The 25,811-nt window shown below is 58.6% G+C and overlaps 1 protein-coding gene across 1 annotated transcript; it reads left to right on the plus strand.

Moving 5' to 3' along the window:
* Positions 1-12,211: 12,211 nt before the first annotated feature.
* On the plus strand, positions 12,212-22,864 carry GATA5 (GATA binding protein 5). The gene is made up of 6 exons (XM_020889535.2): positions 12,212-12,837; positions 14,108-14,283; positions 20,653-20,778; positions 21,260-21,347; positions 21,627-21,754; positions 22,090-22,864. The coding sequence occupies exons 1-6, from the start codon at positions 12,300-12,302 to the stop codon at positions 22,243-22,245; spliced, it is 1,212 nt and encodes a 403-aa protein (XP_020745194.1). The 5' UTR covers positions 12,212-12,299; the 3' UTR covers positions 22,246-22,864.
* Positions 22,865-25,811: the final 2,947 nt, after the last annotated feature.

Below are 25,811 nucleotides of genomic sequence, written 5' to 3' on the forward strand. Positions count from 1 at the left end.
CACAACTACTGAAACCCATGTACACAGTGTCCATGCTCCACAACAAGAGAAGCCACTGCAATGAGAGGCCTGCACACTGCAACTAGAGAGTAGCTCCTGCTCGCCACAACTAGAGAAAAGCCAATGCGACAATGAAGACACACACAGCCAAAATTAATAAATAAAATTATTTTTAAAAAAAAACCACTGGTTTGTTAGGGCCCCAAATTCACTTCCTAATGGTCCCCAGAGTCTCTTGGTTAACTGGTCAGTGGCTACAGGGCGCCAGGCAGCTCAGCCACAGCTGGGAAATGGATGGTGGAAGGAGCCTCCCCTGCCCCACCCAGGGTCAAGAGGAATGTGCCTGGTGGAGCAGTGCCAGCTGGACAAAGGTCACATTTCAGCTCTTCCAGGGCTGTGGACTCAACTTAGAGTGTTCAATCCTCAGGAAGGAGGCCAGGCCCATGCTGACCCTGGGATGCCCCTGGCAGGCCTCAGTGGGACAGTGGGCAGAGTGCAGTCCTGGGGGTCAGGAAGGTGGAAAGGACTGTTCCTCCTTGTGCAGATTTGGGCCAGTTCACGTCTCTGGACTGTTTCCCTGTCTGTAACATTAGGCTGCACCAGCTCATCTCTCTGTGGATTCCAGCAAGCTGACCCTTCTTAGAAGCAAAATCAATCCAGGTCCAAGTCCGGAGCTTGGGGACCACTAGAAATGATGCTCTGCAGTTACAGGGGGTCTGTGCAGTGAGACTGTAGTGAGTGGCGATCTGGGAGCTGGGGGCCAATGTGGAAAGGACCCTTGTCCCCAGGCAAGATGTCCCTCCCCAGAGGGGCAGCCTCACCCCCCGGTGGCCCCAAGTTGAGTTGATAAAGGTGTCAGGGGAATTTATTTCTCTTCCATCTCCTCCACCTCCATCTGAAACTGCCCACGGGGGCCAGGATGGGGGCAGGGGGGAGGTGTTGGTGTTCTCCAGCCAAGGCCAGAGGATTACTCAGCCAGATAAGCCCCCAGAAGGCTCTGGCCAGAGCAGGCTCGTTTATCAGACTTGGGCAAAACCAACAGAGGAAAATGCCACAGCAGGGCTGGGCAGACACCCCACCCCAGGCCTCCACTTTGTGCAGACCTCTGCAGGGCCTTTGCTGCTCCTTGTCCCAGCACTGGGACTGGCCCTGATCACGCAAGCTTATCGCCATGAAAAATATCCACCTCCTTGAATCAACGGAGCAAATGCCACCAGCTGTCAGCCACACAACTTATCAGCCCCATAAGTGGGGAAAGTGTGAACAGCCTTTGAGGAGAAACCAGGAGATCAAAGAAAATTGCTCTGTGGACAAACTTGGGAGGCCCAGCACATCCTTCTGCCTGCATCCCAGAAAGGGTACCAGCAGTGGGGGACCCCACTCCTCCCACCTTCCTGCTGAGACCTGACCTCCTTGGCCAGGAAAGGCCTCTGTGGGGCTGCTTCTTACTCTGTGAGCTGTAAGTGAGCACCCTTTACCTGACAAACCACAGAGAAAACCGACAAAAGCAAGATACAGCCCTTCCTCACAGCGGGGAGCAGAGCAGAGGGTGTGACAGACATGCAAGTAATAAATGCATAACAAACATGTTGGACATGTCATATTGCTTAGTCCAGCATTGCTGAAGGGCACTTGGAGAACATCAATCCTGTGAAATGCTCCTCAAAAGAGGGCTCACTGGCCAGTGCCTTTGGACACTGCTGGATGTCAGTCTCCCATCCCCAGCTGCTTGCTCATCACTATATGAAAGATTAGCCAGTCCTCCCAAATACAATTTTTGTGGGCCAGTTTCACTTTGCTTCATCCTGATTCTTAATTCCAGACAAGGACTACCTACAAAGCCCCACAATCTTGCTTTTAGAAATCTGCTCTATGTCTTCCACTCATTCAAAGAATTTAAGGCCCAGAGAAGGTAACCCTGCCCCCATGAAGACGGAGTTACATGTAGCTCCATCAAGTCACCTGGACACTCTCCAAGTCACCCCCAAACTTTCCAATTTCAGGTCTGCCTCTGGATGGCAAAGTTATAGAGTCCCTTTCCCACAAGGAGAAGGGCTATGTCTTTAGCATAAGTTGATTGAGAAAAATACATAAAAACCAAAAATTACAACTAGTCAAGCCATTCAAAGACATGTGAATTTTCTGTGTGGCTTCAGTGGCAAAGACATAGGAGCGCACAAATTTGCCCATCTGCTGTGGGAGTTGTGCACACATAGGGACTTGTGGGTGCTGGGGTCTGGTTCTGAGCCCACCCCCAGGCCACAAGCTCCTATGATTGTGCTGTCTTCTGAGCACACAAGCATGAGGGGCTTCTTCTGGGGATAAAGACACTGAGGCTCAGGGAGGGACAGGGTCCTGCTCAAACAAATCAACAAGCCAGTGACAGGTATCTGGTCTCCTGAGACCAGGTCAAATGACCCTCCTGCCAACCATCTTTCAGAGCAATGATGTCCAAGTCAGGAGTCGGCCACAAAGGGGCCATGCAGGGAACCAGTGACCAGTTGGAAGAGGTGCCGTCTGTGGTTGCTGGGTGTGCCCTCACCTTTTCTAAAGGTGGAGCTCTGGCCTGGTGGAAACACTGATTTTTTTTCAAGAGAAAAAAAAAATCTATATTTTTATTTAAATTCTTCTATCTTTAAAACACAGTGGGGCGGCCATGCATGGTGGCCTGTTTGCAACCTCTGGCCTCAGTGTTCTCAGACAGGATGGAGTCATGGGCAGTTGGAGGCCCCAGGGACAGGGTGGCTGTCTTGAGCCCCAACTCCCTGAACCCCTCAGCACAGTTCCATCCTGACATGACCTTCTGCATGACCTGTGTGTTTCCTGTGTCTGCCCCACGCTGCATGGCTCACCAAGGCATCCCAGGCCTTGCCCATCCAAACTTGGCCGAGGTGTCAGGAGAGGAACACACTTGCTGCTTGTTGGCCAAGCCCAGCTCCAGCAGGCTCTGACTGGAGATGGCAGCCCCCCAAGAACAAGGGTGACCCCCCATGAATGAGTGCAGCCATGTGCCAGGCACCCCTCCCAGCCCTTTGCCCCAGACTGGCAGGGTGGGCCACCAGGCACAGACACAGCCAGGCTTAGGCCAGAGGTGGGCCTTGGAGCCCCAGAGGAGAAAGGGGTAGGAGAAGCTGCCAGGGGTCTCAGCCGTCTCTGGCACACCCCCACCATCAGCAAGCTATGGGTCTCTAGCCCATAAGATGCTGACAGTTCCTTATCTTCTCTCCAAGGGAAGCCAAGCCAGGGCAGGGGTTCCGGGACCAGGGACGCCAGCCCACGTCTGCGTCGGGAGACAGACACACTGATTTTCCTCGGGACGTCCAGCTGCAGAAATGTCCCAGCTGCCGCCGTGGCTGCACGGGAAATTCTTTATACGTGAGGCACGAGGCTGGTGATCTCTGGGCGGGGGCTCGGAGGCAGGCGCAGCCTGGGACGGGGCGGAGTCGGGCTGGAGCCAGGCAGCCGCCCTGGGGTCAGCCTGGAGGGGCGTCCACCAACCTGCAGCCCCGCCTCCTGGCTGAGGCACCTCCTCCGGCTGAGCTCTGCATGGCATCCGGCCCAGAACCGGGTCTCACTCGGACGCCAGCGGGGCACCACTGACCGGGAAGGCCTCCCTCCAGCTCTGGGGGCCACCTGGCCATCCAGGGCTGGAGACTTCCCACCAGTAGTGTCGCTTCCTGGCTCCCCTTGTGCCAGCCAGTGTGCTTGGCAGGCCGGCCCTCTCTCCTGACAACACCCCCTCTGCACAGATCAGGAGAGTGGGGCTCAGAAACCACACGACCTGATCCCACATCACAGGATGGAGCAGCCAGCCCCCTAGGCCACAGACCCAGGCTGCCCCTGACCAGTCTTCAGGGGGGCAGCCCCAGGACCCTGACCCTGAGACACAACCACTCCCCGTCCAGGGAGGGAGCCCAAAGGACAGGGCTGAGCCTGACTGCCTCCAAGGTGACACCCGCTCCCAGCTCAAAACTCTGCCCAGCAGTGGCCCCAACCACAGCCTCACACAGGCAAGTGTCCTGGGATGCTCATGGGCAGCAGTTCCAGGCCAGGGCCCCAGCTGGCCTCCCCAAAGGACCTGGGCCCTGGAGGAGAGGTGGCAGCTTTCTGCTATCTGTGGAACACCCAGGGAACGTGTTTAATACCCCCACACACACTCCTCCCCACCAAGCCCCTGGACCGGCAGGATATGGTCAAGGGCACTGGACAAGGCCCCTCGACACTGAGGTGCCAGTGGGCTTGGCCCTTGCTCCTGGCTACTGGGGAACACAAGGCCTCCTCTGCCAGGAAGGAGGTTTCTGCTGAAGTGGGGCCTGCCTACCGTCCATGAAGTCCTTTTCCTGCCCAGAACCTCCTTCCCTGCCATTGGCTCCCTCTCTGCTCCAGCAGAGCAAATGTGTCCAGCCTTCTGCAAACCCCCAAGGGGCTGGGACGGCGCCTGACCCAAGGCACCCTTGCGCCCTCACTCCCCGAACATGTTTTCCTGTCGTCATTGGAGCTCCTTCAGCCAAACTCTATAAAATGTGATTTATTTCCCATTGCATTTCTGTTTATCTATGTGTTCAATGTGGAAAATACAGGAAATGCAAGAAAAGCAAAAGATGAAGATGAAAGGCGCACTGGTCCCAGCCGGCAAGTGTCCTCTGCGATCCAGACTGTCTGACTCTTTCGGAGCCCTTTCATGGTCCCTGATTTTCCTCCCGGTCCTCAGCTGCCAGCAGGAATGGGGCTGACGGCTCTGACACTCCCTGAAATCTGTACATTGAGCAGATGTGGCTGGGACGCGATAAAGTCCTGGTCTTGGCTGGGAGACCCCGCCATCCTGCCAATGGAGGCTGGCTCCCGGGCGTCCTCCCCCCCACCCCTGGCGGGAAGAGCCCAGAGGTGGCCTGGGGCTCCCACCCCACCTCACAGCGCCCAGGAGACCCCCAGCCAAAGATGGACACCTCGCAGGGATGTCCTCAGAAAGACAGTGGGGACAGGGCAGAGGGCCAGGGCCAGAGGCAGGTCAGGAGCAGAGAGAAGTAGGGTGAGGAAGGCTGGGGAAGGAGGACAGAGAGAGGAAAAGGGGAAAGAGGAAAGGAAATTTCTTTGAAGATGAGAGCAAAAGAATACAAATCAAGGTGATAGAATGGGAACAAGTAGGCACCAATACTGCCCAGCATCCAACAAGTCTCCACCCCCCTGCCTGGGCTGTGCCTGGAGCACCCTCCACCCACTGGCCACAGGTGCCTCCAAAAGCGAACCTGCCCCCAGTCCTGAGACGGCGCCCTAGGCGCCTCCCACCTGGAGCAGCCAGACCAGGTCACATACACAGTGCCGTGGTCTAGCTCTGCCCAGACCCACTGGCCAGCCTGCTGAACCCCTCCAGGCCTCAGTGCCTGGGTATGAAAGTGAGAAAGAAATACGTCCCATTTTCATGACCCTGGAGACTGGGGTCATCACCTACAAGCCCAGGTGAGTCTGCCATATGGAAAACTCTGGTGGGGGTCGAGGGCAGACTGCCAAGGGGTGGGGGTTAGGCAACTTGCTGAGAGAGGTCCTGGCAGCCCCAAACCTGTTCCTATTGGGCCAAGAAGGGGTATTCTGGAACATGCCTTCAGAGGAAGAGTTGCCAGCTGCAAACAAGCAGAACAGACGTGTGTACTCCACAAAACAGACCCGTGTACTCCACAGAGGGGTTCTCACAGACCCACCCCCTTCATGATCCAAATTCAGGACTGGAACTGACCTCCCAAGAGTGTCTAGGGCTGGAAAATCCCATCGATGGCACAGACCAGTAAGGCAGAGCTGGTCCTGCCCTGGGATGGGTAATTATGGGAGGGGGTGCAGGCCTGACCCTGACTTGGCACAACCAGGGGCAGCTCCACCCACCCATCTCCTAGCCCCGGTGAAAACGGACTGCAGGGCCCCTGCTGACCCCCAGCCCTGCCTCTCACCCACCCAGACCAGCAAGGAAGGAGGTAATTTACACCCTGCTGGCTGAGCGGGGTGGCCCAAGGGACACCCACTTCCTAGGGTTGCCAGACAAGCCCCAGGCTTTCAGTTAGAGGTGAGCCTGAGGTAAACTGCGAGCACACTCTAAGTACATGTGTGTCCCGGACATTGCACAAGACACTGACTCAAAACGTTGCTGATCTGATATTCAAGTTTAACTGGGGGACAGTATTTCTATTTGCTAACCCTGGCCACCTTCACGCTGTCTCCTGTCTGGGACCGCCCCCCTCAGCCTCCATAATACCTCCTCACGGGGACCCTAAGGGCTTCTGTGCCCTTGGTTCAACATCCAACCTGTGGTTTTCTCTCCACCCACCCCAACCTTCCCATTAAGGAGATGTTCCTGAATCTTTGCTGATGTCACTGGGGAGGGTGAATGCAGGGCCAGGAGGGGTGAGGGCTGAGCCCCTGCCCATGGGGACCAGGGAGGGAGCTGGGACAGAGGCCTGGAGGTGGTACCTCCTCAGCCCCCAAGTGTGGCAGCCAGTTTCTCCCCAGGGAGGGGCAGGAGTAGCAATAATGTTGAACCCCCTCTCTGTGAAGCCTGGGCCTGGGGTGAGGGGTGGTGGCTGACCCTGGAAAGGCTCTGTGCTCTCCCTCACACACACACCCGCCCCCCCCATGCCACTGTGATACACACACCTCCCTCTCCCCAGAGGAAAGTTCTGGCATCAGCACCTCACTGTCTTGCAGAGTTTCAGCCAGGATGGAATGGGGAGATTGGGGAGAGCTCAGAGCCAGGTGGAACCAGGGATGCAGGTGAGGGTAGGGGAGTCAGGGTCTCTGGGAAATCACACCCCCACCCTCTTCCCAGGGAGGCCCCTAGATGGGCCGTCCCCCTCTAGGCTGGCAGCAGGAGGGGGAGGTGCACCAGGCCCTCGGTCACCATCACTCACAAGCTTCTTCAGGGCCGAGGTCTTCTCCACAAGCAGCAGAGCGGCAGCTCCATACTGGGGAAATGATGGCTCAGTGGGAAATGAAGACAACCGGCTTCATCACCTGCTAGAGTGGATCCCACTTGTGAATTTTCCCAGCCCCGCCAGCAGACATCAATTTGGAAATGAAAAGGGAGAGTTGGGGGCTGGGGGGAGGCAGGCGAGGTGCTTTCTGAGCCATCCTAGGTCTTCTGGGTGTTTGATCTTCTGGGGTTTCCCTGAAAGATTTTGTGTCTGTGAAGAAGGAAATATGCAAGCATGGGTGGGTACATACATGTGCCTGCGTGTGCACATGCATGTCACTAGTGTGCACTCGTGTGTGTGCGTGTTCGGGTGGGCACTCTAGCATGTTTGTCTGTGTGCGGGCACCCCCGTGTGCAGGTGCTGCACACATGTTTTCTTGTATGAGCTCAGTGCATTTCTGGGAAGGCATAACAGGAACGGGTGTCTCTGGGGAGGGCGTGGGGGACAGACGACCCCAGTGGAGGACCCGTCCCTTCACCCAGGGTGGCCCCCGAGACAGAGTTGCAGGTTAGTTTCCTGAGACCCCCAACCACCTGGGCTGCTTCTAATGTGTGGTTACAGCTCCCTATGCATCTGCAATGTCCGAGAAACCGTCCAGCAGGACATGGAGGCGGGTGTTGGCTGCTCTGCTTATCAGAGGGTGTTAACCCTTTGGGGAGGGGGGAGATAAACAACCATCCTGAATCCTGAGAAGCTGGCAGCAAAATGAGATCCCAGGAAGGACAAGGGGGAAGCCTGCTGCTGGTAGGGCCGTCAAAGGCCAGGGAGCCACGTGTACCACGTGACAGCCAAGCATCAATCCCATAGCAGCCTCTGCTTTTCATTCTTCAAGTCAGAGACCCACTTCCACAGAGGGCCCGGGGGTCACAACCTCGTTCAAGTCAGGGAACCGCTGCCATGGAAGGCCAGGGGCCTGCATGACCTTGTTCAAGGTCGGGCCAGCGGATCTGATGTGCAGCTGTCCATCACCATGTCAGGCTGTTTTATGACCAGGCACAGCCTGGTTACCAGCCCCCAGCATGATGTCACTCAGGTGAAGTAATTTACAGGTAACAGACGGAAGGAGGCTGCCTGCACCAGCCATCTGTCCACATATCCATCCTCACTGGAACCCAGGCAGGGTGGGGGGCAGAGATCCCTGCATCACCCCCCTACCAGGGGTCAGACAGCCGGCTGTCTCTCTGTCCATGTGCCTGCGCTGTGGCTCTATACCCTCCCTCTGCGGGAACTCCGGGGCCTGGAAGCTGGTGGAAAACATCTCACCATGTGACAGGACATTCACCATCTCTACAGCCACCGGCTTGCTCCCGACAACAGACGGGGAGATGACTTGCACAAGTGTGATTATGTCTCCCCCAGAACAAGCTCCCTGAGTCTCTCCCCGGAGGACCCCTCACTCTCATGAGGGTTGTCTGGTGACCCAGCCGGGAAGGCCCGCAAGACCAGACTGGGTTACAAAAATGACACAGCGCCTGTGAGCTCTATTTCCATTTTCTGCTCCCCTTTTCTCGGCAGCCACCTCAAGGCCCAGCTGGGTCATTCTCAGGGCAAGCTGTGTGTAAGGCCGGGGTCTCCCTCCACTAAGCCTGGGGACAGGGTGAGTGATGACGCCCCCACCCAACCACATGGACCCTTTAAGGGCTGAGGACCTAGAAATGCAGGCTCTAGAAGAGCCAGTCATGGACCAGGGTTGGGGGCAGTGGCCAGAGGAGCAGGCGGACAGCAAGGGCCGAGGAGACGCAGTGGACAGAGCAGAGCAGGTCCAAGAGTCCCCCGGAGTGGGGTTCCAGCCTTTGGCCCCTGCCAGGCCTGGCCCTGGTTCTCATCTATGACGTGGCGTGACCGCTCACAGGAATTGCCCCCACTCACCAGGCAGCCGTGAGCCTTAGAGTCAAAACACAGAAGCTCCGGGCCCAGTCAGGTGTGTGGGAGACCCTCAGGAAACCTAGTGACAGTGGTGCCAATGGGGGGCCCTTCCCCCTGCAGCTGCTGCCCCTCCCTCCAGCTCTGAGCTCCCTAGAAGGGCAGGCAGCCCAAGGCAGCCTTGGGCTCCGGAGCTCAGCCCTCCTTGCAGGAGAAGTGCACACACCTATGTGTCCACAGTGACTTGTACACCCACGTGGCCCCCCAGCCCCTCCCCATTGTACCTCTGGAGAGTCCCCACCCCAACCTGCCTCACCATGCTGAGTTTTGAAGTTCCTGCTGGGGTTGGAGAGGCCCTGGAACCCTCCACCTGGACCCCACCTCATTCTCCCCAAGGGGCAGGAGGAGTCAGCAGACACCCCAGGTCAGGGAAGAGGGGCCTCAGAGTGCAGAAGGCAGAGGTGGGGCTGACTTTGAACTGGTTTTTCCTACCCAGAAGGGAGGGGGCATGGGGCTTATCTGAATACCTGGGGGAGGACACAGAATTCCTCTAACCTCCCAGCCTGTCCCCACCCCAGGCCCCACCCAGCCAGCCCGGGGCTCCTTGCTGAGTCCCCACCTATAGGAAGGGCAGACCCTGGGAGGCTGGGGTTGGAGGGAGAGCTCTGGCAGGTGACCCAGACAGCTAGCTGCGCCCTAAGGGGCTGGCTGCTGGGCACTGCCCCAGGGTGGCCCTGAGGCGCCCAGGGAGAGGTCTGAGTCCCTCCTGGGGGCTGGTCCGGAGGCCCCGCCCCCTCCTTATTTCCCCAGGAGGTCTGTTTTCCTTTCTGATGCAAGTGTCTGAGTGAGGGGTTCCCAAGCTCTGGGCTGGGAAGAGGCAGCTGCTGCACAAATGACCCCCAGAGTCCAGCTGGCTGGGAGGGCCTGTCCCACCCCAGGACCCAATCCCCCAGCCACTCAGGCCCTGGTCCTCACTTTGCCTAAGGCCCCTCATGCAGCCCCTGTAGGACCTGGAATCATGGATTTCGGCTCTGCCTGGTCACCAGGGGGTTAACAAGCCAACTCTCTTATCTCCCGGGTTGAGAGATATGGGTAGGGTCCCCACTCCCCCAGACTCTGGTTAGGTTCCCAGAGTGAACCCAGAGCTAACCTAGCATTAGCTCCTAGAGGGAGCTCAGGGAGGGCTAATCAGGACTGACCTCCAGGTAGAAATTCCATCTCCTGTCTCTTTCACCCATCCCAGTAGCCCTGATTTCAGGGTCCATCACCGAGCTCCACAGCCTCCTCTGCTGCAGCTGAGACCCTGGGGCCCCAGCCCTCTGCTCCCCCCGCCTGGCTCCCCCTTGGCCTCTGTCTGGTGCCAATGGAATGCGAGTCCCAAGGAGACACCAAAGGACCCAGTCACACTAACTCCTCCCCAAGCCAATGTGAGGGGGAGGCAGTGAGGGCCGCAGAGACGGCAGGGGTTCTACTGGCTTCCCTGCCGCTGGTGAACCTCCCCAGGGAGATGTGCATCCAAGAGCCCTGGGGGCCTTGGCAAGGTGAGTTTCCAGGACCCCCGCCCCCTCTCCTGCCCCGCCCACTTCGGAAGAGAGAAAGATGAGATCCACTGGCCGGGTCTGCAGGGGATAGGGTTTGGTTCAGACAGGCGGGAGCACGTGGGGAGTGGGTACCAGGGAAGCCCGTTGGGGTGGTGTGGACCCAGGGGCCCTAAGGGTGGGAGAGGAGGCAGAGACTGGTATGGGTGAGTGTGAGGGAAGCACTGGGAGTGAAGAGTAAAGGGGATAATGAAGACCCCCAAGCCCCCTCCCAATGGCACATGCCTAGGCTTTTGAAGAATCTAGAGCCTGTGGGGAAACTTCCATGGGGTCCCCCGCCCAGGTGAGTGTGGAGCCCTTGCTTGCCATCTTCCAGGGGCCTTAGATGACCCGATGTGCACCCCAAATTCTAGTCTTGTGCTGGAGTAGAAGAAGATGAGCGAGTGCCCACCCCTCCACAGGTGGAGAGTACCTGGACCAATGGTGGAGGTGATTGCCCATTTCTGCAAACGAAAAACATTCATTGTCCCAAGTGCAGCAGCCAAAGGCCCTCCAGTGGGCCCTGCTCCCAGGGCTGGTGGTCCAGCGCCTGCTGTAAGGTGGCTGGAGAGCACGTCCTGGTGGGAGGCTGGGTCATCAGTTAGCGAAGCTGCTCGGAGGCCGCTTTCACCAGGGTGCTGGCACCTTGGGGCTCACCCAGGGAGTGCCAGTGGCCACCTCCAGACCCGAGTGGCCTCACACCCTTCCCACATTTCTAGTGCTTTAAGGAGACTCTTTGAGAATTCCCCACACAGTGAAAGTCCCCCCACCAAGGGGTGGAGGCAAGGACCTTGGGGAATGGAAGTGCCTCCAGACAGAGGCTGCCAGCCCGACCTGCGTCCCCAGCAGGGAATGAGAGGGGACAGTGGCCCTGCTTGGTCACTGAGGAAGCTGCGGGACTCCCACAGGACTTCGCGGGTGCAGTGGCCATGGAAGGGAACGGAGCTGGGCTGGGCTGTCACTTTGGGAGCCAGATGCCCGCTAAGGGCCCCAGACCAAGGGCGCAATGAGAAGTCCGCGCACCACCATATCCATGATCGCTGCAAAGCCAGGGTCACAGACGCATCCACCGCAGCCCCAGCCACTAAACCAGCCTTAGCGGCAGCCCGCCATTAACACCCATCAGGAAGGAGGGCTTCAAAAGCCCTAACACATTTAGAGAAGTCTCGGCGTCGGAGCTCCTCCGGGTAGGCGGCGCCGAGCACCTGGCTGGTTCGTGTTGCCCGCGTTGGCAAGGACTCAGCGCTGTCTGCCCCGTGCCGTGTGCGTCCGGTCGCCTTTCCCGCGGAGCCCCGAGCGCCCGGCCTGCTTCGGTCACGTGGCACCGAGGCCGCAGCCCTGGCTCTGACCCCGCGGGGAGGGAGGGGAGGGCCCCCGGGAGGGAAGGGGCGGCGCGGCGGGGGCGGGCCAGGTCCGGGCGGAGCTGTGCCGAGGGGCGGCCGAGGAGCCGGGTCGCGAAACTGCAAGGACCCCGGCTTCCAGACTGCAGCCCGCCGCCCGCCGCGCCCTCGCGCCTTCGGATCCCCACGACCAGCGGGCGAGTACCGCAGCCGGGCCCGGCCGCTCGCCCCTACCCAGCCGGGCTCCTTCTCCCAGAGCCCAGAGCCTGCGCCCTGCGGACCCGCCGGTTTCTCCTTCTCTGCGCCCACTGAGCCCACCTGGGAACCTCGGAAGCCCCGGCTGTGAAAGAGGTGAGCTCCGCGTTATGGCTGCGCCCGGATGCCCCACGGGCCGCTCGAGCCGACCCTGCCCCCGGCTATCCTGTCCCCGCGGGTTCCCGCCCCAGGAACCTCCCAGCTGGGGATCCAAAAGCGCGACCCGAGCGACAGCACCTGTGGGGCACAGTGGCCGTGACCTGGACGCCCGTCCCTCTAGTCTGCAGGTCAAGGCCACGCCAGGGAAGATGTACCAGAGCCTGGCGCTGGCCCCGAACCCCAGTCAGACCGCCTACGGGGACTCAGGCGCCTTTCTGCACACGCCGGGCGCCGGCTCCCCGGTGTTCGTGCCGCCCGCGCGGGTCCCCTCCATGTTGCCCTACCTGCCGGCGTGCGAACCTGGCCCGCAGGCTCCCGCAATTACCGCGCACCCCAGCTGGGCGCAGGCAGCCGCGGCAGACTCGTCAGCGTTTGGCTCCGGCAGCCCCCACCCACCGGCCGCTCCGCCGCCGGGGACCACTGCCTTCCCCTTTGCGCACAGTTCCCCGGGACCCGGAGGCGGCACTGGGACCCGGGACAGCGGCGCCTTTCAGGGCGCGATGCTGGCTCGGGAGCAGTACCCAGCGGCGCTTGGGAGGCCCGTGAGTTCCTCATACCCCACAGCCTACCCTGCCTACATGAGCGCGGAAGTGGCCCCGTCCTGGACTTCTGGACCCCTGGACGGCAGCGTCCTGCACAGCTTACAGGGCCTCCCGGCTGGCCTCCCTGGCCGCAGGGCCACCTTCGGTGAGTGCGGGACTGGGAACTGGCTCCACTGACCAGGGTCCTGGGTGCTGGCGGTACCCGGATGCAAACCCGCACCCTGCGAAATGCCCCCCTCTCCAGAATCAGGGCTTTTTCAGCCAGGTGGGACACCAGCTTGGGGCAGGCCCAGACCCCCGGGAACGTGTAAACCTGGGTGGAAACCCGCAGCTGCTGGCACCTCACCCACACCAAGATGAAAACCCGGTCTTGAGATCCTTTATACACAGATCTGTGTTTTCACTTTTCGTTCATCCAAACCAGTATCCTGGGATCATACCATTTAGAGCCTATGTCTTAAATGGTTTTTATGAAAAGTTGGGGAAATGACTTTTTTTTTTAACGCTCAAAATTCTCGTTTATTTAAGTAAACCACCACATTCGTCTCTGTTCTAAAATGTTTACATATTCTAATTTGAGACCCAGTTCCAGTCCCTCTCTGGGATCTAAATTTTAGTGATCGGATTCCAGACCTGTAAAGCTGAGAATTGCTCCCCACCCCCCTTCTGAGTAGTGGGCGCCACCGACTCACTCTCACCCCTGCTTCCCCAAAACCAAGGGCCATTCCTTTTTTTTTTTTGCTGCTTCGGTCTTTTAGCCTACACTGCTCCTCAGCTCCTTGGCAGCAACGGCGCAGGAAGCGGGATCCACTTGACCCGGCCGCCGAGGCGCCCCACGCCTGGCGCCCACCCCCGGCCAGGCGATGATTGATCCCCGCCCCGCCCCCACCCGATCCAGCCGCCCAAGTGTCGCCAGCGCCCGGCCAGGTCTGGAGGGGCCTGGAGGCCGCGCCGCTGTGGCCGTGTGTGCTGCTCGAGTGGGAGGACTGTGCCGAGACCATGAAAGCTGACAGTGAAGGCACCGCGGTCTCTGTAGGATCCCACGATCCCCGACTGCCCCTCTGATCGACCGGCGTGGGTCTTCTGCCAGTGAAGACGCTCCTGCCTCCCCACTGGTCAAAATTAGTGATGCTGGACCCTGTTCCGAGTAGGGCAGTTAGTTCCCGTTGCCCTACCCAGGGTTGCATTTTTTTAACTCTCCCCCCACTTATAAAGCATCCCTGACGAGTGACTTAAATCTGGCACAAACATCGCTGTGTGTGAATTTAAACTTAAAAAGAAAGTTAGACAAAGTAAATTAGCAAAATAAAGGCACAAAAGGGAAGGAAAGGAGAAGGTGGTGTGAACGCGGTGGCTCAGCGGCTCCCAGGAAGGGCCCGAGCCTCATCCAGCGGCCGCCCGCCTTGCTCCCGCAGCAGCTGAGCTCCTGGAGGAGTTCCCGGGCGAGGGGCGTGAGTGCGTCAACTGCGGGGCCCTGTCCACGCCGCTGTGGCGCCGCGACGGCACCGGCCACTACCTGTGCAACGCCTGCGGCCTCTACCACAAGATGAACGGTGTCAACCGGCCCCTCGTGCGGCCGCAGAAGCGCCTGGTGAGTGCGGGCGGCCGGGCCGGTCTTCCTCGATCACAGCCTGGGAGCCAGTGAAGCTCCGGGACGCGGAGGGGAGGCTCGGGCAGGATGACAGCACCTGGCCCACTGCCTCGGTCCCCCTGTGCTGGGGCCTGCTCCCCCAGAGGGTCTGTGGGGTCTCCCCCAAGGGGCTGGGCTGCTCTGAGCTCAACACTGAACCTCCTGTGCCGGGGATCACTGTGCGCCGGCTGGGGACTCAGCCTTGTGACTCTGGGGACTTTGGGCTGCCAGGTGGTGGGGCGGTGGAGAGGCAAGATGACCTGGCTCTCAGATGGGACTGGAGGGAAAAGTGGCCGCTGGATGCTGGCTTTGTTGGCTGACAGTGACTCTTACAGGGGAGGGACACTGGGACCGCTGCCCCTGATACTGCAAGGATGGGTCCAGACCAGGTGTGCGGTCGTTCGCTGGGGGAGATTCGTTTTCACTTTCGCTTCTCTCTGCTGTATGGCTAGTTAGCGAGTAGGGGACTGGGCTCCCGAGTTTTGCCCGCAGCAGGGCAGAGTCCCCAGAAGCCGTGTAAAGGTTTCAAGTTGCTTTGTTCTCTGCCGTTTCACAGGCAAACTTTGATGGTCAAGTAATTCTGTCAGTAATTCCATCTGTCCAAAGTCAGGGGGTCGCAGGGGCTTCTTCCCAGGTCCGGGCTAAGGCTTGTGGAAGCCCTACAGGTTCTGGTGTGTCAGGCCCTGGAGTGTGGAAGGGCTTTCCATGGCAGATGCCGTGGGATGGGCCTGCCCCGGCTACGGAGCGGTCAGTCACAGGCCTTTACTGGAAACGTGAAGCCCCAGATATGGTGACACCGGGGCGGGACGCTCTGAGGCCCCAAAACGGGTGGGCAGGAGGCAGGACTGAGGCGGTCAGCGGCTTGAGGGCAGCTGCTGTTTCTCTTCCTCTGATCTGGCCTGGATTTGGAGGCTCTGTGGGTCCCCCACCTCTCTGCACCCATGTGGTGCCGCTCACAGAGAGGGTCGCCCTCAGAGTTCACAGCACCCCCACTGTTGTGTCTGCCTGTATTCATGCCCACAGCCCAGACAATGTCTGTTGTGGCCTCCGGGAAGGGGAAACTGAGGCCAAGGGAGAGGGTCCTAGGGGACTGTGACCCAGGCTGGCTCCCTCTTCTGACTCCCTCTGCTCTTCTAGGGTCAGCCCTGAACTGGGTGCCTAGTACACAGGAGAGGTGGGCTATCCTCTCCACCTCATCCCTTGCAGGGCTCACCTCCCTGCAGCAAATTCCTAACTTGGGGGTGGGCAGGCAGAGGCCACCATCTGCACACTGAGGCATCTGCATTCGCAACAGCCAGGTGAATACCAGGGGCTTCCCTGGACTCGCAGCCGGCTAGCGGCAACCCCAGGCTCAGACCAGGACTGTGGCCTCGAGCTCCCACAATGCCCCACTCACGCTGAGCCTCCTGACTCTGCCCTGGGTCTTCTTGTCTAGCCCCCTGCGAGCTGAATTCAGGAACTGCCCACTACTTGCTGGAAAGGGAAATTGGACAGCCGTGGCCAGTGCCATGGGTGGGCTGAGGACAGACAGGCGCTTGGCCTGGTGAAACCTCTGTTTCCAAGTCTGGGGACATGAAATAATTAGCTTTGGGGTGCCATCTAGGGTGGGGGAATTCCTGCATGTCTGCTCATCTCCCTGAGGCTGCAGGGCCTGGAGGGTGAGCATTCTGCTTGCCCTGAGTCCAGGCCCACATGAACCTGAATATAAAACACACCCAGGAAGTGTTTGCCAAGCGGTGCTGAGGTTCAGGGCATCCTCATGGCCCCTGTACTCCCCGTGTCTCCCTGAGCAGGCTCCTAGGGGGCTCCTCTCAGTGGCTGCAGGGTGCCTGCCTGTCCCTCAGGGTGGCCTCGCCGCTCACCAGGTGGCTGGTCCTTGCAGGGCCAGGCTCCATGTGAAAACCCCAAGATTCTCAGAGTCCCGAGGCCAGAGCCCCGCCCATGTGCTCCTGGCCAAGGAGGTGCTGGGCTGGTCACCCCAGGCTTGCCCCCACTCTGGGGCCTCACTCTCCCTGGAGTGTGAGCAGAAGTGATGGCTCAGGAGGGCCCTCTCCAGGAAGAGCTGGTCTCGCCCTCCTTTAAATAATTCCAAATGTCCTGGAAGCTTGTCACCAAGAATACAGGAATGTGACGATGACAAGTGTGCATCCCCCACCTCCCAGCAGGAGCCCCTGGCTGTTCTACCTTTTGCCTCCTGTGTGTATCTTGGGTCGCAGGGTGGGGCTTACACCTTTGACCCAAGGCTTCTGTCAGTGAAGATGAGTAGTGGGGGGTTGTCGCAGTGGCTTTGCTGATGTGTGCCTGCGGCCAGGGTCTCTGCGAGTGCCACTCGTCCTGGCCTGACCCCTGAACATCAGAGCCCAGAAGCCAAACTCTGAGGACGACAGGCCTGTGAGCCTGAGGCTGGTTCTGGCCCCAGCTCCAGGACATGGCTGTGCCATAGACAGCCCAGCTTCCTTGGGACACTCACCAGCCCCGGGTGAGCCTTCCTGCACAGCCTCGAATCCCCAGCACATGCTGCCCCAAGTGCGGGGGGGCTCCCACGTCCATCACAAGTCCATCAGGCTAAGTGTCCCCAGGTCTCCCTGCCAAGAACATGCGGAGGACCTGTTTGAAATGGCAGCATCTTTGCTGCTCCACCGCCTGCAGCCTTTACTTTCCCAACACCCTCTCCAGAGCCCCCCATCCCTGCCAGCACCCCCACCTGGCTCCAGCTGCCCCCTACCCTCATTCCTCTGGATGCCTAGATCCTTGTGGAACCTGGCACTCAGGCCAGCTCTGCCACTGGCTTTGAATTTCCACTTCTTTTGAAAAGAACTGACTGAAAGAGAAAAAGAAAACGCAGCCTGGAGAGGACCAGCAATTAGGGGGCCCTGAGAGTGGCCAGGCCTGGCCGCCTGGCCTAGCCGTGAATGCAGAAGGACAGAGGGAGGCTCTGGGTGTTCACAAATGGCCCCGGGGATGTGGCCACGGGGTGTGTTCAGCTGAGGGAGGAGGTTCTGTCCACCCTGGGACCACCCCCGCGCCCTGGACCCTCGTTGTCTGAGCTTCAGTTCCCCACCCCCTGTAAGACGCAGGCACTGGGGGGATGGAAAAAGATAAATCAGCTCTTGTTTGGGTTCGCTGGTTCGGTTCAGTCCTGCTGCGGGGGGGGCGGGGCGCTGCGGACAGGTGCCGCTCAGTGTGGCTAGCGCTCACCGGCCACCCTGGGTTTGCCCCGCTCACGGGTGTCGGTGCTTTCCCCCTCTACACTGCTCAGGCTCCCGGCTGCTCTGTATGGAGCGGGCCCTGCGTTGAGTGCGGTTCCAGTTTTCGGGTGCTCCACAAAAGCGCGGATTCGGTTGAGCCTGCGTCTTGTGCCTTCCCCGGCCTGGGCGGTTCAGGCAGCCAGAGGCGTTCAGGCAGCCAGAGGCTTGGGCGCACTCTCCCCGGGAGCGGCGCGCCTTTTCCCTCCGCTGCGAGCGGCCCGGGCAGCCAGGGGCTTGGGCGCGCTCTCCCCGGGTACGGCGCGCTGTTTCCCTCCGCGGCCCCGGCGCGCGCCGCCAGTCGGGTCTCACTCTTAGGGAATTTTCTTCAATGGTATGGCATTTTCTCAAACAAAACTCTTCAGGAATTATCAATAGACGGCTTATTAAATAGATACATTCTCATGGCTTTTCAGAATTCAGAATATGGAGACGACAGCATCAAAAAAGCCCAAAATGTAATTAATTGTTTCCCCAAGCAGTGGTTCGTGAATCTTAAAGGAGAAAGAACTATTTCTCAGTTAGAAAACTTCTGTCGATACCTGGTACACTTAGCAGATACAATTTACAGAAACAGTATTGGGTGCTCTGATGTGGAAAAAAGAAATGCAAGAGAAAACATAAAACAGATAGTAAAACTCCTTGCAAGTGTTCGAGCTCTGGATCATGCTATGTCTGTTGCAAGTGACCACAATGTGAAAGAATTTAAGTCTTTGATTGAAGGAAAATAGATCTATGAGACTAAAAAAAAGCCTATTTGCTCTAATACCATTCCCAGTGTAAAAATTTTGTATATATGTAAAGTTTCTTAAACTGTAAAATATTGACTCATTTTAATACAAAGAATGTTATTAATATTCAAAAAAAAAAAAAAAAAAAAAGAAAAAGATAAATCAACAAACACGTCTGAGAATTTTGTCAAGGCCATTCTTTTTACCCATTTTCTTGATTTTAATCTGATTTCCAGTTTATGGATTTTAGTCTATGCTCACTGGAGAAATGTTCAAACGTGACTTTCAGGTTTCGCCGTAGCCCCAGGGTCCAGGTGGTGGATTCCCACCACCTGAGCTCAGTCCACCTGAGGAAGTTTGAGCTCCCCCCACCACCCGAGTTGGTACGCATAGGTCTGCTGCTTCCTAGATACATGGGCAACTCTGGGGGACATGTGGGGGCACGTGTGTCTGCAGTGGTGCCCATGTGTGTGCAGCTGTGTGGTGTGCTGTTGAAAACAGTGCTGGCATGAAGGCCTCACGTGGGTCTCTTTACACCCTTGCGATAGTGTTCCTATAGGAAGGATTTTAGCAGGAAGTGGCCAAACAGCCCAGGAGACAGCACTCCTGTGACCCCTGAGTTTCAGTGATGTCAACTTTTTTTTTTTTTTGGAATATGAGATGGCTGTGTGAACTCTGAGGGGGCAAAAGTTGGTAAGAGCCCCTGAGGGTCCCAGCTGGTTTGGAGGGGAGGGGCCTCAGGCCATGGTCCTCCTGGTCTGAAGGCACATCAGGAGTAAGGGACCATGATGTAGCCCGGGAAGCTAGGTCAGGGTGACCAGACTGATTACTAAATGCACGGTTAGGTGTGAATTTCACATAAACAACAAATAGCATTTTAAATGTGTCCCAAATATTGCATAGAGTGTACTTACAGAAAATATTTACTGTTTATCTGAAATTCAATTCTAACTGGGCATCCTGTTTGCATGTTTGTTCAATCTAGGAACCTTGGGGGGGTCCCAGGAACCTTCTCCCATATTAAGAAAATGAATGGACTGGGGGCTCAGGAGATTCTGGATCCGTGGTGGGGGGGTGGGGGGCGGCAGCAGGGATGGGAGGAGATGCTGCCTCATGCGGGACAGTGGGCTCCGGGGGGTGCTGCGCCTCCATTTGGGCATAGCTCCCTGCAGCCGAGAGACAGATGGAAGGGAGGAAAGGGGGCAGGGAGGAGAGAGACTCGAGTAGTGTTCAGTAAAAGCAACTGCTCTCTAGACAAGGCCAGGATGTGGTTGCCAGCTCTCCAGGGCGGTGTCAGGCTGGGGGCCACTTGACTGGGGGGCTGGGGCTCCTGTGTCAGGGCCTTGTCCCAGCATCTGCCTTGGGGCTGCGGCCACCATTGACCTTCCACTTCTGCTGGGCCCAGGCCGGCCACCAGCTCTCTGCACTCCAACCAGGGCACAGGTCCACCTCTACGCCCCCAGGGAGACCACTGGTGATGCCTGCCAGGCTGGATGTCAGGCCCCATACAGCTGTGGCCTGGAGGCCGCCGGCCAGAGGGTGGGGTCTCTCCAGCCAGGCCAGGAGCTTCGGCCCTGCCCTCCCTCCGGAGCCTCCTAGGCCTCGTCCCTTCTCTGTCTTGGCCTTTGTGCCCCAAATCTCAAGGCAGAGTCCTGCCCTGGAGATCGGAGGCCGGACCTCAGACTAAACAGGGTGGATTCCCTGAACCTCTGACAGCTGCCCAACCTGGGGAGGGAGGAGATGAGGCTTTTCCAGGTCTGTGTCTTCTTGGGAATGGTTGGGGGTCTCCAGACAGGCCCCACTCTCCCTCCCAGGTCAGTGAGCAGCAAGGGCAGATGTGGACACCCACTGCCCACTGTCTGGTGCAAGCAGTTGAGCTGAGCATGTGCTCAGAGCCCCAAGTCTTCAGAGGCAGGCCCCCTGAATGTTCAGTCTGGGATCTGACCTGAGGGGGCCCTGTGGCCCCTAGGGGTGCTGTTCCACCACAGAAATACAGAGTGAAAGCCCAGGGTTGGTTAAAAAGAGGCCACAATGGAAACCCAGCAGCCTGGGTGTCCTGCACTCCTCATAAGATCCTGACCCCACAATGAACCTAGGCAGGTCTGCTATCACCCCAATTTTATTGATAGGGAAGCTGAAGCCCAGAAGGGTGAAGTGACCTGTCCCAGGGCTCCTGGGCACTAGGTCAAAGCTCCTGCCCACAAGGAATCCTGGGCAGCTTCAGGACTTTAGCACCTAAAGGCCTCTCACCCAGCCCCTTGCATACCCAACCCCATAACTGGTCAGCCCTGAGCCCAGTGCCCATCCTCCCGCTCGGCTGCACCTGCCGCGCTCACCCCGCCTCCCATCCACAGTCCTCGTCCCGCCGGGCTGGCCTCTGCTGCACCAACTGCCACACCACCACCACTACCCTCTGGCGGCGCAACGCAGACGGCGAGCCAGTGTGCAACGCCTGCGGGCTCTACATGAAGCTGCACGGGGTGAGCAGGGCCATGGGGGGGCTGCCGGCACAAGTGCGTCCCCAGCCCGAGACGGGGCTGAGGAACCGGGTAGGGTGTCGATCAGGCGGGGCCTAGGCTGAGCGGGTACACGCCTGTACACAAGTGGCCTCACTGCCCATACCATGCACACATGTTACTGCTAGACTGGTGGTATAGATGGGCTCTCGGAAACCATAGCTTCACTGCAGCTTCCCTGCAGCCATTCAGCCTGGGACAGAGGCTAGACACGCCCAGGGCTCTTCTGGACCCTCCAGCCCCCAGCCCTGGGAGGCTAGGGTGGGACAGGCTTCGCCCCACCCTGCCTGAAGGAAAGCCCTGAGCCTGGGGGTTAGCAACTCCCCAAACAGGGCCACAGCAGTGACCAGCTCTGCAGGGCTGAGATCCGAGCAGATGGCCGTGCAAGAGGCCACAGGTGTGACCGCAGACAGTGACTAGCCATCCACCCCTGCCGCCCTGCCAGGTACCACGGCCCCTGGCAATGAAGAAAGAGAGCATCCAGACACGGAAACGGAAGCCAAAGAACATTGCCAAGACCAAGGGCTCCTCAGGTGCGGGGGCCAGGGCTGGGGGAGGCCTCCCATGGGGAATCACTCTGGGTGCTTCACATTCCACCATTAAGAATTCACATGTTCGGTGCAAGCATCATCTTCCTGAAGTGCGAGTCCCTGCCACTGCCCTGGGATGGTTCTGGCTGGGGGAGGGGTTGGGGTGGCCTGAGTTCATGGCGTGGGACAGAGGCTCCAGTGGAGGAGGCCACATCCACCCCCACCCCATGTTACCAGATCTGCAGTGTCTATAAATGCCCCATCTTCCCCCACCCCCACCAGGGTCTGCAGGGCACACCACAGCCTCCCCACCAGCCTCTGTCCCTGACCCAGAGGTTTCAGCAGCCACTTTGAAGCCCGAGCCCAGCCTGGCATCCCCGTCATGCCCCGGGCCCAGTGTCACCTCCCAGGTAAGGAAGACGGGCTGGGTGGGGTGCGCAGAGCTGGTTCCCAAGCACTTCCAGGAGGATCCCTGGCATCTTGGCCAGGTCAGAGCACCCATGGGCCCCTCCTGGAAACTCGGGGCTGGACACACAGCTGGCCGATGGAGCCGGGGGGTGCCCTGTGGCCAACGCTGACCGAGAACCCTTCCAAGGTTATCACATCGCTCCTCACAAGGAGTGCCCACCCCATTCCAGGAGCTGAGGAAGCCCCTTAGGGCAGACCTTCCTGTTGAAGGGCTCCCACCCTCAGGTGGGCCAGCCAACTGTTGCCAAGGCTCACACATGGCCCGTCCTCCCTGCAGGGCTCTGCACAGGTGGATGACCCCCTGGCCCCCAGCCACTTGGAGTTCAAATTCGAGCCTGAGGACTTTGCTTTGCCTTCTGCAGCCCTGGGCCAGCAGGCTGGCCTTGGCGGGGCCCTGCGCCAGGAGGCCTGGTGTGCACTGGCCTTAGCCTAGGTACCTGGGCACCCCATGGACCCATCTCGCTGCCTCTTTACTCCAACACAAAAGGAGACTACCAGGCCTGCTGCTAGAAGAGACTGGAGCCAGCTGGACCTGGAAGAGCTGGGTGTCCCTCAACGTGGCGGCCATGGCCTATGTAGATGGGAGGAGGGCTCAAGCCCCCTCCCTGGACAGCAAGGGACCTTCAAGTGATGTGCAAGGCTCTGGCTGACCCAGGGCTCCCAGCCCCCACTTGAATTCCGTCGTCAACACTTGCCATCGTCATGTTTACAGGTTGTAGCAGCAGGAAAAAACATCTTCCTGTTGTAAAACCAAGATTACAGGTGAAACGACTGAGGCCAGGCAGCAGCGGGGGCCGAGGGGGCTGCCAGACACGGGGCTTCCCTGGCCTCCTTTCAGGCTTCCCACTTCCCATGTTTGATGGATAGAGACACTACATGGAGACCTTGCCCTCCTTGGATCATGGGACAGCCAGGGACAGATGGCCAGGTTGTGCACTGTACCAGGATGCCACCCCAAGGGGCCAATCACATTGTAGTCATCGTGGACTGGTATTTATTTGTATGGTTTTCCCCAGACAGGGCAGTAAAGAGCCTTCCTTGTTCTGACTGAATCTGTGGCTATATTGTGACTATTTTATACGTCAAGGTACCTGGGACCCCCGCTTTGACCCACAGGGGCACTCTCAGGGCCGATGGTGGGGTGACCATAGGTCCTGGCTCATCTGGGTCTGTCCCAGCAGCATCACCAATAACACCCCCTTTCACTTACAAAGCCATCCCCCACCCCAGGGCTGGATGACAAATTAGCTGTTGTGCTGGGTAGAGGCACCTCTGCCCAAGGAGCTGACAAAGGTTCACAGCCTGACGGCAGAGGCAGCGGAGAGTGGGGCCCCCTGCAGAAGGGCCACTCCATCCCTCCCATCCTGCAGCTGCCTTTCACCAACAAGACCTTCGATTTTTCCATGGAAGCCAGAAACTGGGCTTTCTTTTTTTAATGTAAAATCTTCCAATTGAAAGCTTTCACCTCCAACCCCCAATTTGATTCAGAAATCTTAAGTTTTATAAATCAACTAAAACAGCCACTGTCGTGCTATCCTATGTAAAAACGTCTCCTTCATATTTAAGAACACTCATCCTTCCTGAATGTGTCCCTTCATCCTGAGTCTGTACCTCGAGATTCAACCAACTGCGTCTCCACATGACCTTGTCTTTTTTTTTTTTTTTTTTAAGACAAACGACACCGTCAGAAAACATGTAAAATAAAAACTTGATTTTGCTCTCCTCTCCCCATCACCGGTGGGTTCTGGGCCTCACCCCTGCCTGCTAGGATCCACTCAGGTCATTTCTCCTTCCAGAAACATGTCCCCGGGGGCCGGGCTGCAGGACCTCACTGGCTATCCTGGGTTGTGCCAGGGGTTCCTAAGGACTTGATGAGGCCCCTGAACACCGGGCGCCTTTGAGGGTGCCACCAGCACAAGGGCAGGACACCGGGTGGAGCAGCCCAGGGACCACACTTTGAGAAGTCACCACTTTGAGGTCAGGCAGACCCCAGTCGAGCCCCTGTCCCTATCCTGGCCTGGGGCTCTAGGGAAGGGGGAGGGGCAGCAAACATCCCCCTGCAGAGCGAAGGAGTGATGCGGACAGAGGAGGTGGCGGGGAGTGCCGGGTGAGAACCATGAGACAGGGCCACCACTTCGGTGGTCGTGGTGGGAGCACCCCTCCTCCAAGTGAGCACCACACCCTGTGTGGACCAGCGAGTCTCCGACTCCTTCCTCTGAAGGGCAAGCTCCGATCTTCCTCCCCAGAGAAAGAAAAAGCACCTGAGAAGTGGCAGGTGGCTCAGAGAGGTGACACAAGGCGCAGGGCCCCTGCAGGGCCCTGAGCGACCTGAGAAGTCTTCCTGGAGGTGCCCGCAGCTCCGTGAGCAGAATGCGATAGGGAGGAGGGGGCTGGACGCCCCACCCAGGAAGAGAGGTCCTGGGAAGGAGTGTTTGGCAAAGAGGAAGGAAGAGGCCACCTCTTCCTCTTTTTCATCATTTTTAAGGACGAGCATGGGATGGGGAAGGCTGAGCCCCCACCTCTGGACGTGAGGAGCTTCACGGGAGGGCATCTCAGTTAAAGCCTTTCTCCCCAGCCTCTCTGCAGGACCCGGAAGCTGTCAGGACCAAAGCCTGAATATAGCCGCCTGGCACCCCACTTCCTGCAGCTCTTCCTCCCGCCTGCCGGCCCCGCGGCTCTGCCCAGCTGGCCATAAACAACCGGATGAGCCGGGGATGCTGGCAGGCGTGGGCAGCTCCAGGCCGCTTATCAGACAACAGGACGGAAAGAAAGGCCACTTCATCTGTGCTGCCTGCTGCCTGCACCTCATTTCCCACGTCTTTCAAACTAGAGCAGTGTCCAGGGAGCCTGGGTGGAGGGGGCCACAGCTCCTCCAGCCGAGGAAGCTCCCTCCGTCCATGGGAAGTGTCCACCAAGCCCCACTGCGCTCTGTCCTGGGTGCCTGGGGAAGGGAGATCAGACTGGCCGGGGAAGCTGGAATACTGGGTACATGGCATAGAAACAGGGAGACCCAGGGGCACTGGGGTTTTTTATCCAGAAAAAGCATTTTCAGTGCACCCTTCTCCCCACTTAAAGCTCTTAACCTATTGCCTCACTCCAGATGCAGAACAGGGAAGCTGACAGCATCCCAGGGCAGTCTGGAAGCACAGCAGCTCCTCCCCCAGCCTGGCTGGGCATCCTCGAAGAGGATGTCAGGGTGGTGATCCCCAGTGGCTCCCCTTGCTCTGCTTTCCCCAGTCTTGGGGAAAATGATGCCGTTAGTCAGCAGCATATCCCCTGCCCACAGCAGTATATCCCCTGTACGCAGCAGGCACATGTCCATCCTGTGGGCCCTTTTGTTGGGGCATTGCTGCCACGCAAGCTGCCTGCACCAGCTCAACCCTTCAGGGCAGCCAGGCCGCCGTGTCTAGCTGTGCCCAGGCCCCCTGAGCTTCCTGGTGGGGCTGGGGCCAAAGTTAGTTTTACCTTCGTTACTGAAAAACGTGGCTCTTTAAAAATGGGTGCCAATTCTGTAAGCCTCTCATCTGAAAACATCTTGTGCTTCTTAAGAAGTGAAAATCGTCCTTTGGAGGAAGCAGTGCAGGTTACCCACTCTTTATCTGACCAGATAAGGGCCTTTCTTGGACAAGACCTGCTACTGTCGCCATCATCCTAGGTGAGCCATTCTGCCACCAAGCACACAGGCTGCAGCCTTGGGGGACAGGGTGATAGATGTGCAGTCCTCCCTGCCCTCCCTCTGCCACAAGCCTGGGGGAAGTTCACAGGGCTCAGGGCGGTTGTCCTTCAGGGTGTCCAGCCCCCACGTAGACCCCTACTCAGCAGAGGGGAAAGGAGGTCAAAGAGATCTAGCACCCCTGAGACTGTGAGGCTGCAGGCCCCAGGGTGCCCCGTCCTGCTCATGTGCACCTCAGTGGGTGCTGAACCGGCCCCAAAGAGGAGGGGGCTGGTGAGTTCCACAGTCCCACTGGAGCCAGGGTGGAGGGGGTCGGCCCTCGAAGA

This window comes from Odocoileus virginianus, chromosome 9, assembly GCF_023699985.2.
Source record: "Odocoileus virginianus isolate 20LAN1187 ecotype Illinois chromosome 9, Ovbor_1.2, whole genome shotgun sequence".
NCBI classification, from domain to species: Eukaryota; Metazoa; Chordata; class Mammalia; order Artiodactyla; family Cervidae; genus Odocoileus; species Odocoileus virginianus.